General features: G+C 43.5%; 1 protein-coding gene across 1 annotated transcript in view; it reads left to right on the forward strand.

Moving 5' to 3' along the window:
• Positions 1-12,721, forward strand: part of ATP8B4 (ATPase phospholipid transporting 8B4 (putative)) — a 113,985-nt gene that overhangs the window by 49,496 nt on the left and 51,768 nt on the right. The window contains exons 11-15 of the mRNA XM_083475607.1: positions 3,996-4,154; positions 4,636-4,724; positions 8,538-8,734; positions 10,913-11,121; positions 12,142-12,173. Coding sequence (XP_083331733.1) covers positions 3,996-4,154; positions 4,636-4,724; positions 8,538-8,734; positions 10,913-11,121; positions 12,142-12,173 — 686 coding nt within the window. The remainder of the gene's footprint in view (positions 1-3,995; positions 4,155-4,635; positions 4,725-8,537; positions 8,735-10,912; positions 11,122-12,141; positions 12,174-12,721) is intronic.

A 12,721-nucleotide genomic window follows, 5' to 3' on the forward strand; every position in this document is an offset into this window, starting at 1 on the left:
GCAGTCACAAAATCAAGCAATCCGTAGCTGAACTGGGTTCCACAGAGTCACAAAAACAAATGAACTGAAAAACCCTCAAAAACAAAGACGCAAAACAAATAGCAAAAACAAAAGCGCCAAACTTAATCCGTTCCGGAAGTCCGTTTGACTTCTGAAATGTTTGAAAACCAAGGCACAACTTCTGATTGGTGCGGGCGCCCCGGAAACAATAATCGACAGCCGCATCAGACATTCAGCTTCCAAAAAACATTCAAAAACTGGAACACTTACTTCTGGGTTTTCGGCGTTTGGGAACCAAGGCATTTGAGTACCATGGCGTTTGAGAACCAAGGTAGTCTGATCCACCCTAGGGGCGGTGGCACTGCCCTAGCCTGCCTGTCTTTGCCAAAATAGACAGGCAAGCTGTCACCCACTTCCTGAGTCTGTGAGGGTGAAAGCGTCCACCCAAGCCTGGGAAAAACCCACATCTCCAGCATGACCACCTTGGAGGCAACGTTGCCATCACACAACAGCGTCCGACTTGGCGGTAAGCCAAAACCGATGAAACACATACAAATGGTTTTTCAAAATGCTCTTCTTTTTTATGCTTCCACTACACCCTTGTTTTCATTCAACCCTCTCGATTGCACCCATCATCCTATCACCCCCTGGATCATTCCAACTCACCCCCAGGGGGCAGTATCACCCACTTTGGGAAACATAGTCCAAAACTGAAGATAAAACAACAACAAAAATGAACCTAGTATTAAATATGAAAAAATGGTCTGTAATTTTTTCATCAACTGTAATTGGAATGGCAGCTGATTGAGTTGTCTGGCGTGTGTGTGTGTGTGTATTCCCCTCTGGAAAACACTTTTCATGTCTAAAAATGCTAAATAACAAATCCAAAGGAACTGCAAGCTAAATCTAAACAGGTTGCAAAGATAGAGTTGCAGGAGTTAAGCCAGGGGTCAGCAAACCTTTTCAGCAGGGGGCCGGCCCAGTGTCCCTCAGACCTTGTGGGGGGCCGGACTATATTTTTTTTGGGGGGGGGAAATGAACGAATTTCTATGCCCCACAAATAACCCAGAGATGCATTTTAAATAAAAGCACACATTCTACTCATTTGAAAACAAGCTGATTCCTGGATCGTCCGCGGGCCGGATTTAGAAGGCGATTGGGCCGGATCCAGCCCCCGGGCCTTAGTTTGCCTACCCATGAGTTAAGCAATGCTAGCAATTCCTACATAAAATCTGAAACTCTTTAATCGAGTCATTTCTTGGGGGGGGGGGCAAAGTCTATAAGTTGATTGATTTATTTTGACAATTACTGAAAATTAATAAATACATCATTACCTAAAAAGGGCAGGAAACTTAAAAGCTGCATATGGTATTAAGAACTTGTTTTTATTCAACACTCCCAGTTGCACCTGAGCATATTACCACCCCCCTGGATTGTTCCAGCGCCCCTAGGGGGCAGTATCGACCACTTTGGGAAACGCTGATCTAAGTCATTTTCTGCAATCCTATGCTTTATTCCAGTGGCAGTGGTCTTTAAAATTTCAGTGGTGCCCTGTGCGACATTCGGTGCCCCCTGTCCCTCGCCTTCCTCTCTGCTCAATTCACTACTCTGTGGTTCCAAAACTCTGCAGCGCCCTCTAGTGTTGGTGGAACTGGTTGCACTGGCTGCCTCTGTTTATTCCAGCTTCAGTAACAGTGATCAGTAAACATGGAGCAATTCCCCCCCCCCCTATATTTGGTCTTGGAAAATGCATCTATTTAAAGGGTCTCTGTGTGTCCAACAAAAGCATTAAACGCATAGTGCGCAATGCTGAACATGTGATCTCTATTAATGGCATCTCGTACATTGGGATAAAGCAAAACAAGTCCCATTGCAGCCAACTGAGATCAGTGTGTTTAAATTGAAAACAGGAATGGCATCCTATAGCTGCAGACACCAAAGGGATGCAGAAAAGGCCACATATATTCAAAAGTAGCACACGCGCCCCTGCTTTTTGGCCGTGCCTTTTAAATCTGTAGTCCATCTTTGCTTAATCTGCGTGACCTCGGGGTTGAAAGCTTGGCTGAGCTTGAGTTGCAGAAGCTGAACTCTACAAGATGATGTTAAGATTGCTGAACTTTAGCAAGGTTAACACATAAAGAAAGCAGTTCTAACTTGCTGCGTTATACACTGAGTAGCATTTCGCTTCCCCCCACAGTTGTAGATAGCGCAGAGCCATTTGATGCCCACGTTTTTTCCTTAACAATTTCTAGCATTACTTGAACAAAAGTCACACCAGAAAACCTTCTCAGCAAACAAGAATGGAAAGCGAGCGAGGTCCCGGCTCAAGAAGAATGGCAACTTCAACTGATGGAATATGCGTAGCTTGTGGATCTAACATATAGAATAAGAGAAGAAGAAGAACACGCGTTTAAAGAAGATTGGAAAATGTTTATTGAATATATGGGGGGTGGAATTGTGTACACTTGAAAACATTGGCAGCATTAAGATCCTGTAAATTTAACAGTGTCAATAAGTGTTGATGGATGTAATAATAGAATACTGAATGGTTTAGTTTATGTAAAATACGCAGGGATTTATGTTATGCAAAGGGATGTGGGTGGCACTGTGGGTTAAACCACAGAGCCTAGGGCTTGCCGATCAGAAGGTCGGCGGTTCGAATCCCCACAACGGGGTGAGCTCCTGTTGCTCAGTCCCTGCTTCTGCCAACCTAGCAGTTCAAAAGCACGTCAAAGTGCAAGTAGATAAATAGGTACCCCTCCGGCGGGAAGGTAAACGGCATTTCCATGCGCTGCTCTCGTTCGCCAGAAGCGGCTTAGTCATGCTGGCCACATGACCCAGAAGCTGTACGCTGGCTCCCTCGGCCAATAAAGCGAGATGAGCGCCGTAACCCCAGAGTCGGCCACGACTGGACCTAATGGTCAGGGGTCCCTTTACCTTTATGTTATGCAAAATGAACCATGGAAAGAAAAAAAGTGAAGTCATTGATAAGTTAAGATTGTTTAAATGAATATTCTAAATTGCATAACAGGAAAAAAAATATTTATTTATATAAAACAAACAAAAATAGGTATTACAACTGGGACTCACAAGATCATGTTGTAGTATATCCTCATTGTCTAGGATTGCCAAACAAACTATGAATAGTAACCAAGCAGTGATTTGGGTATACAGTGGGACCTTGGTTCCTGAACAGCTTAGTTGCCAAACAAATCGGCTCCCGAACGGCTCAAACCCGGAAGTAAGTGTTCTGGTTTGAGAACATTTTTCGGAAGCCGAACATCCGATGTGGCTTCTGATTGAGTTCAGGAAGCTCCTGCAGCCAATCAGAAGCCACGCCTTGGTTTTCGAACAGTTCCGGGAGTAGAACGGACTCCCTGAACGGATTAAGTTCGACAAGCAAGGTACCACTGTATAGTTCATATTATTATTATTTTCAGACAACCTGGCAATCTGGATTGTGGCTTATTGGTTTCGCAATGTGGCAGGAGCAGGGAGGAGTCCTGTGGGAACTAAGAGCATGTACCAGCAACCATAATTCAAAACAAGCTATGGTTTAATGGGAACAAGCAGGCTGCTGGTAACGATCATCACATTGAACCACAGTTTGTTTTAAGCTATGGTTTACTGTGACATGTGAACTGTGCCCAAGCATCACAGCCATGTTTTACCACATCAAATTAAAACAGCAACGAACAATCAAGTGGATTCAGGCTTCAGACAGTATCTATAGTATGTCCAAACAATATTTGGGCTTAGAGGATTGAACATGTTGTTTTTAAAAAGAAGGTTGTTTTATGACACTGTGTCACATTGAACTGTAGATATGTAGACATTTAATGCTGCTTGTTGTACGAGGTGTTTTTCCCTCCAATACTGGGGGTGGGGTGGGCAGTCAGCCCTAGGAAGTCTTTGTTAAAATGTGGAACACTTCACATGCTTGCAGATAGTATCTACAACACTATAAAGCAACCTGTTTGATTTTCATTTCGTAGGAGAAGTTGAGTGTGAACCTCCTAATGGAAAACTGAATAAATACGCAGGAGTTCTTTCCTGGGATGTTAACAAATACTGCCTTAATAATGAAATGCTGCTGTTACGAGGTTGCATGTTGAGAAACACTGAGTGGTGCTTTGGAATGGTTATTTTTGCAGGTAAATATGAACTTTTAATGATTTCTAATCTTACCAACAAAAACAGTTGCCCCCAGTCCTTATATTCATTACCTAATATTGATAGTATGTAAAATCACCTAATAATAGTGAATGCTAATAACAAAAACAGTTAATCTACTATATATTTTGGAGAATTGTCTGTTGGCTATGTATTTGGATGCCTTAAGATATTGTAATCACATTTTGCATGGTGGCTCCTCTGATCAAGGAACGGATCTTGCATCCAGAGGGGATGGACCCAACTTTTGAAAGCTGCACTGATTTTTTGGTTTCCTGTAATTCGGTATGAGATTGCAAGTAATATACAGCCTAAAACATGATTAAAAACAGAAGAACTGAGTAAAAATAAGATATTGATGGATAGAAAAGTAAGAACCTGAGGGGTGAAACCAGTGGCAAAGTAATCTACTTAGATAATGTGCTAGAGGTTTAAAAAGAATATTAATTCATTTTTTTATAGGCCCTGACACCAAGTTAATGCAGAACAGTGGCAAAACTGAATTGAAACGAACAAGCATTGATCGCCTGATGAATACTTTGGTATTGTGGGTAAGTGACTACAAGAGGACCACAAAACTTAATCTGCATCTTAAATATAGTTTCCTTGAACATTATGCATAAAGATATAATTCCTTAAAATAAGACAAGGGATGCCTGTACTGTCATCAGCATCAGTAGGGATGTTGGAGAATTCTGACGGAAATGGAAGTGGAAGTTGTTGATGTTGACTTATTTGTCTCATGTCTTGATTGAAGATCAATCCATTGGTTTTTTCAGTCTGCAAAGGATACATAATTAATTACTCCCCCTTTAAATTGTGTTTCCTTTGCACTGGAGGGGACGCGGGTGGCGCTGTGGTCTAAATCACAGAGCCAAGGGCTTGCCGATCAGAAGGTCGGCGGTTTGAATCCCCGCGAAGGGGTGAGCTCCCATTGTTCGGTCCCTGCTCCTGCCAACCTAGCAGTCAGAGTGCAAGTAGATGAATAGGTACTGCTCCGGCAGGAAGGTAAACGGCGTTTCCATGCGCTGCTCTGGTTTGCCAGAAGCGGCTTAGTCATGCTGGCCACATGACCCGGAAACCTGTGGACAAACTTCGGCTCCCTCGGCCTGAAAGCGAGATGGGTGCTGCACCCCATAGTCACCTTTGACTGGACTTAACCGTCCAGGGGTCCTTTACCATTACCTTTTACCTTATATGTAAACATTTAAAAGTGAAAAACAACTTGTTCTTGGCATCCGCCTGTATCGGGAGACAATGGAAAAGTGCACTTTCATGGGTAAGGTCAAACCGCCGCAGAACGACTTCGCCTGAGGTGGCTGCAGATACTGATATGGGAGGGACATGTTTCATTGCAGGGGGAGCAGGTGAAGGCATGTGCTTTTGCTGCTGCAGATGCACCATGGCGTATCTTCTCTCTGTTCTCTTCCCAGTGGTCATTCCTTCTATAATCACTGCTGTGGATTGTCTCCAGGTGCTACCACAATCTGCAAGGGATTCCCATATGGCTGGGTTAATGTTGTCAACTGATAGGTAAAGGTAAAGGGACCCCTGACCATTAGGTCCAGTCGTGGCCGACTCTGGGGTTGCAGCACTCATCTCGCTTTATTGGCCGAGGGAGCCGGCGTACAGCTTCCGGGTCATGTGGTCAGCATGACACGGAAACACCGTTTACCTTTCCGCCGGAGTGGTACCTATTTATCTACTTGCACTTTGCCGTGCTTTCGAACTGCTAGGTTGGCAGGAGCAGGGACTGAGCAACGGGAGCTCACCGCGTCGCAGGGATTCGAACCGCCGACCTTCTGATCGGCAAGCCCTAGGCTCTGTGGTTTAACCAACAGCGCCACCCCCATCCCATGATACCAGCGTCAACTGATACCCCCCCAAAAAACCCTCATATGAACTAATATATTCATAAATAACTACTGCTGCTTTGCAGCCATGGTTTCCACAATCACAGCAGCACTGTTGCAATGAATAGGAATTGTAACCCCAAAATGGCAGCTCTAATACAGTGGTACCTCTGGATGTGAACGGGATCTGTTCCGGAGCCCCATTCACATCCTGAAGCGAACGCAACCCACGTCTGTGCATGCACGGGTCGCGATTCACCGCCTCTGCGCATGCGCATGACGTCATTTTGAGCGTCTGCGCATGCGCGAGCGGCAAAATCCAGAAGTAATGCGTTCCGTTATTTCTGGGTTGTCGTGGAGCATAACCTGAAAGCACTCAACCTGAAGCATATTTAACCCGAGGTATGACTGTACAGTGGTACCTTGGTTCTTGAACTTAATCCATTCCGGGAGGCCGTTCGACTCCCAAAACCGTTCAAAAACCAAGGTGCAGCTTCCAGTTGGCTGCAGGAGCATCCTGCAGCCAATCAGAAGTGGCGGAAGCCACGTCAGATGTTCGGCTTCCTAAAAACATTCGCAAACCAGAACACTTTCTTCCGGGTTTGTGGCGTTCGGGAGCTGATTTCTTCGACAACTAAGCCATTTGGGAACGAAGGTACTACTGTACTTCTCCTCAATTGAAAGCCCCCCTCTGAATGCTTTTGCGGGGGCAGGACAGTGGGGATGGGGTGAAACGAGACCATGGAACATTGCAAACTTTAATGCGAATCGAATTGAGAAATAGGGCATTGTATGTAGAGAGAGCTCTTAACGAGAGGGAAAGCAAAATATGTCCTGCTTGGGCAAAAAGAAATTCAACTTGCATTTTCAGAGCTATCTGCAAACTTTCCAGACCATTAGTCCAATCAATAAAGTTAGAAAAATGCAACTTGAACCAGACATTGGTAAGAATATTTGCAATAAGTACCGGCTGTGGTTTTTAATTAGCTACTAAAACAATAGAAAGTTGGGTGGTGTGCGGTCGTTGTTTTGTCAGCGTTTGACATATTTGCTTAATATAGGATTACACAGATGTCGGGCCAAATTCTGAAATCTGTGCCATGGACCGAGATCTGCCACAAGGCCCATGCCTTTAGTAGGTGGCTGCAAAGCGTTGCATCACCCCAGAGGGAATATAAGGAGACAGTTTGTCTTAGGAATGTATCCCAGAACATTCTGGCAAGCACAGGGAATATGTAGTGCCAATCCCATATAAGGAACCAGTACAGAAAGAGTGGGAAAGCTTCTATTCGGAGCAGAGAACTCAGCGACTTTAATTCTCCTGCCTGGCATTGGAACATTGTGCAAAAAACGGCGAGGGGAGGCTCCGTCTTTTGGACCACAGCTGAAGGGTGCCAGGTTGCTGAAGGCTTTTGTAGATGTCTATAGAACAGTGGGGGATGTGGGTGGCGCTGTGGGTTAAACCACAGAGCCTAGGACTTGCCGATCAGAAGGTCGGCGGTTCGAATCCCCGCAACGGGGTGAGCTCCCGTTGCTCGGTCTCTGCTCCTGCCAACCTAGCAGTTTGAAAGCACGTCAAAGTGCAAGTAGATAATTAGGTGGCGGGAAGGTAAACGGCGTTTCCGTGCGCTGCTCTGGTTTGCCAGAAGCAGCTTAGTCATGCTGGCCACATGACCCGGAAGCTGTACGCCGGCTCCGTTGGCCAGTAAAGCGAGATGAGCGCCGCAACCCCAGAGTCGGCCACGACTGGACCTAATGGTCAGGGGTCCCTTTACCTTTACTTATAGAAGAGTGGGTCCCAATGCAGGCGGTCGGATTACCTAGTGGGGCACAAACAGGCAGGGGGGCACAGGAGGTGTAAATGACATTGAAAACCTGGTATCACCAGATTGAGTTCATCATTGTTGTTGACTTAATTAAACTACATAGTTTTAATTGGATCTTAAATAAATGGTTACTGTTTTAAATTTTTATTGCACTGTTATATTTCACAGTGGGTTCTGCAAACCATGATTCTGAATAATGCTTTTTATATATTAGGTAAGGGGCAGTGGGGATGCGTTTATAGTGGCCCAATAAAGTTTTGCAGCTGTCAGATGCTGGTGTGGTTGCTCAAGAGCAAACAGGAAAGACTCCGACCTGTCTTTCCAGGCTTTATTCTTAGTGCAAAACTATTTACAGTGAAGAGCGTCGCAAGTTCATATCTGGCTCAGTCGCTAGCAGAATCTGGGAGTGGTCAGTCCTTGTACCTCCCCCAGCATAACAGTCGCATGACCCCCAACCTTCTCCTCCCTTCCCTGTGCCGAAACCTACTGCGCAGACTGGGCGCTGGCAAAGGGGTACTTCTGAAGCTCTGTTGAGCTTAGACAATAGCTCTGTTCATAGTCATGCATGCACAATGCAGAAAGGTGATTTTGTATCCAAGTACTGCACATATACATTTGAGGCAAAACAGTAGTGTTGAGAGATGAATGGGAACTACTCTAACCTCCTTTATTGCTCTGATTTCAGATCTTTGGACTATTGGTGTTCATGGGAATCATTCTGGCAATAGGAAATTCAATTTGGGAACATCAGATTGGAATCCATTTCAGAATTTACCTGTCTTGGAGTGCAGTGGTGAAAAGTCCTATATTTTCAGGATTTCTGACATTTTGGTCATACGTTATCATACTAAATTCGGTTGTGCCCATTTCCTTATATGTAAGGTAAGGTGTCAGGTTCTGTTGCATGATGTATAAGGTAAAGGTAAAGGTAAAGGGACCCTGACCGTTAGGTGTGGAGGGGCTTGCCACATGAAAGTATCCAGTGAAGGGCAAATTAACCTCCAGGGCAAGTGGGGGAACCACGAGAAATGCCCCATCTCTGTTAGACGTGGGTCAAAACCACTGAGCCTCTTGTGCTTGCCGATCGGAAGGTTGGCAGTGTGAATCCCCATGATGGAGTTAGCTCCCATTGCTCTGTCCTAGCTCCTGCCAACCTAGCAGTTCGAAAGCATACCGGTGCAAGTAGATAAATAGGTACCGCTGTGGTGGGAAGGTAAATGGTGTTTCCGTGTGCTCTGGCTTCCATCATGGTGTTCTGTTGCGCCACAACCGGTTTAGTCCTGCTGGCCACATGACCCGGAAAGCTGCCTGTGGACAAACACCAGCTCCCACAGCCTGAAAGCGAGATGACCGCCGCAACGCCAGAGTCGCCTTTGACTAGACCTAACCGTCCAGGGGTCCTTTAGCTTTGCCTTCATATGAATATATTTATAAGGGTGAAATAAGATGCATTGATGCCCCGCTCAAAAGATTTAACTTCTCAAGATATCAAGAAGAGAACTGAATCTTGAAGAAAACTTGTATCATCTCATACTAACCAAAAGCGTAATTCTGCATTCTGGATGACACAGCGAGGTACCAGGATTACCAGTGTATGTTCTTAATGAGTGGTGAAGCACATCTTCCCATCTTATCTGGCGTAAGAACCTTCCCCACCCCCACCCCCCAGAATTCATTAAAATTTGAATTTTTTACCTTGAGGTCTGTGTAACTGGGACAATAATAATGGGTTTACCGAAATTATTGCTTATTCATCTGACATTGACTCATGAGCAACAGCATCTTGTTAGTTAGAATTGCCAGATTATAATATCTAGCATAACGTTATGTTTGTTTTATATTACATTTGACTTTTAAAATCAGCTGCATGGCAGAATAAACCCCGTATAAGTTTCTCACCCTTTTTTGCCTGTTCAAACTCTGAAAATGTCAAACAGTGAATAATGCCGCTTCCTGCAACGGTGTTTGGCATCAGTAATCCCCACCACAAATTGCTATGGGTGTGGTCAGAATAGGCTATTTTGAAGCAACTATGTGGATATAGAAGGATCTGGACCAAAAGGAAGGGTGTTGCCAGTTAACATGGCATATCAAGTGCTACACTGAACCTCCTAATTTTATTCCATTTCTGGCTAGTTGAAACGTAATACCTCGGCAGTGCTTAAGGGCTTATTTATTAATTGCTAGCAGTCCTGTACCTGATGTTGCTCGGAAATTCAAAAAAGAATCCCAAAAAGTCAGAGCAGATTTTGTTGTTGTTTAGTCGTGTCCGACTCTTCGTGACCCCATGGACCAGAGCACGCCAGGCACTCCTGTCTTCCACTGCCTCCCACAGTTTAGTCAAACTCATGCTGGTAGCTTTGAGAACGCTCTCCAACCATCTCGTCCTTTGGTGGCCAAAGTCTTGGAGCCTCAGCTTCAGGATCTGTTCTTCCAGTGAGCACCCAAGGCTGATTTCCTTAAGAATGGAGAGGTTTGATCTTCTTGCAGTCCATGGGACTCTCAAGAGTCTCCTCCAGCACCATAATTCAAAAGCATCAATTCTTTGGCAATCAGCCTTCTTTATGGTCCAGCTCTCACTTCCATACATCACTACTGGGAAAACCATAGCTTTTACTATACGGACCTTTGTTGGCAAGGTGTGCAGATTTTAATAAGTGCTTAAAATGAGTGCAGTTTTGGTCCAGTCCACCAGCTTGATTCAAAATGTTACCCCGTTGTATCTAAACATGCTAGGTCTCAGCAATAAAGTGTTCAAATGACACAATAAGCAGACAAACAACTTTCCAAAAGACACAGTAGATTCTTTTTACCCTGTTTTTTTATTTAGATGTTCAGGGCCGCAAACGAGCAACAAACCACAGGATTACAATAAAGCAGAATAAAATAACATCTGTCCAACAACCAAAGAGATAAAATAGCTGTCGGTTAAAAACTCCACACCAAAAGCACTTCAGTTTTAGGGATGATAGAAATCAACTGCTTGCTTGACCTGTTTTTGTGTTTGCGTAAGTTTTGTAACCTCCTGAACAGCACTTTCTGTCTGCATTGCTTTCAAAGTGTGGAAGTGATTCGGCTTGGACATAGCTACTTTGTCAACTGGGATAATAAAATGTATTCTTCCAAAGAAAACACACCCGCTGAAGTTCGGACCACAACTCTCAGCGAAGAACTGGGGCAGATTGAATACATTTTTTCAGACAAAACAGGGACCCTCACTCAAAACATAATGACTTTTAATAAGTGCTCTATTAATGGGAAAGTATATGGTAAGTTACTGTTTCCTGATTCTGGCAACTTTTCGTTTTAATGGCATTTCCATTAAATTCAGGCTCGTATTATTGAGATTACTTTGAGTTTGATCCAAAGACCACAAATGGAAGGGTGAAATAATCACCAGTGCTGTTTCACAAACACTTGTGCAAAGGGTTCATATGGTGTAACAGTAATAAATGACATTTGAATCAAATTTTAATGAAATTTAAGGGTTAAAATATAAAATTTCTAGACAAACTTTTAATTGGAAAAAGGCTTATGAAAAGAAAGCATATTTTAAATAAAAATGGGGAAAGATCATTGGTATGCCTCCTGCTGGCTTATATTATTGCCCTAATACCCAATGCAGGGTTGTTTTATATAAAGTAGTTCACAACAGGGACAGTTTTTTCAGCTGCCAAAAGGGGGCTTAATGACAAGACCATCAAAGTATTGGCAGCTGCCACTTTATTGGGGATTTATCAATAATCTAGTACTAGTCTGAGGGCAATTTTTCTGAATGTGCAACTTTGATCTTGAAGCTTTGTGTGTGATGAGGTGCTTGATTCTGTCTTGTAATATTTTACATTAATATTTTAATGTTTCAATATTTTAATGTTGTATTTTAATCTTGTTTTTAAGTTATATTCATTCAACTTGTTTTTATTATTGCCTGTTAGCCGCCCTGAGCCTGGCCTTGGCTGGGGAGGGCGGGGTATTCATCATCATCATCATCATCATAACCCTCCTGAAACCCGCCCCCCAAAGGAAAGCTATTCACAGTGCAATCCTATACATTTATACTCAGAAGTAAGTCCCATTTGGTTTAATGGATCTCACCTCCAAATAAGTACACACAGGATTGCAGCCTTAGGTGCAACCCTAACCTCATTAACATGAGAGCAGACCCTGTTGAATTAAAGGAGACTTACTTCTCAGTAGACGTGACTAGGGTTGGGCTTTTAGTTGGGACACTTTTTGAACTTAAATTGAATGTTCTCTGGCTTTTGCTAATTTAAATTTTTTTTTTTCAGGTGAAGTGGGCCAGAAAACACTAATCGATGAGGTACAGTGGTACAGTATTTTATTTGCCTTGTGGAATTTTGCTGATTTGTGAAAAGAGCAAGTAAAATATTATTTTGCTAGTTACTTAAATGGTATAGTAAAACTGAACTTTCATTTCCATCCGAGCAACACCAGAAACAGTTGCCCTAATATAGAAAAGTCAAGGCTTTGTATTTTTTGTTCCTAAAGCACCAACTTCCGTTTCTCTCCCTGTTGCCCCTGTTGCATCCCAATATGATTTTAAAACCCTCTTTTTGTATGCACTTCCACTTAATAGACACATTTTTGCACAGAAAATTCCCCTAAAATAATGCATCTTTGTATGTTCTTTACACAAATATAATGCATTTTTATGGACAATTTGCCCTAGTACAATATATACATTTTGCACACATTACTTGACTGGAGAACTGCATTGCAAAACTCAGAGAAGTGCAAATTTCGAATGGTGCCTGTGTTTTGGTCCTCCTATTTTTTCCAGAAACGGTAAATTAGGTAGATTTGCCCTTAATTGTGAACTCGGTCAGATTTCTCCCTTATCCCTAGGCA

The sequence above is a fragment of the Podarcis liolepis genome (assembly GCF_965112155.1).
Source record: "Podarcis liolepis genome assembly, chromosome: 14".
Lineage (NCBI taxonomy): Eukaryota > Metazoa > Chordata > Lepidosauria > Squamata > Lacertidae > Podarcis > Podarcis liolepis.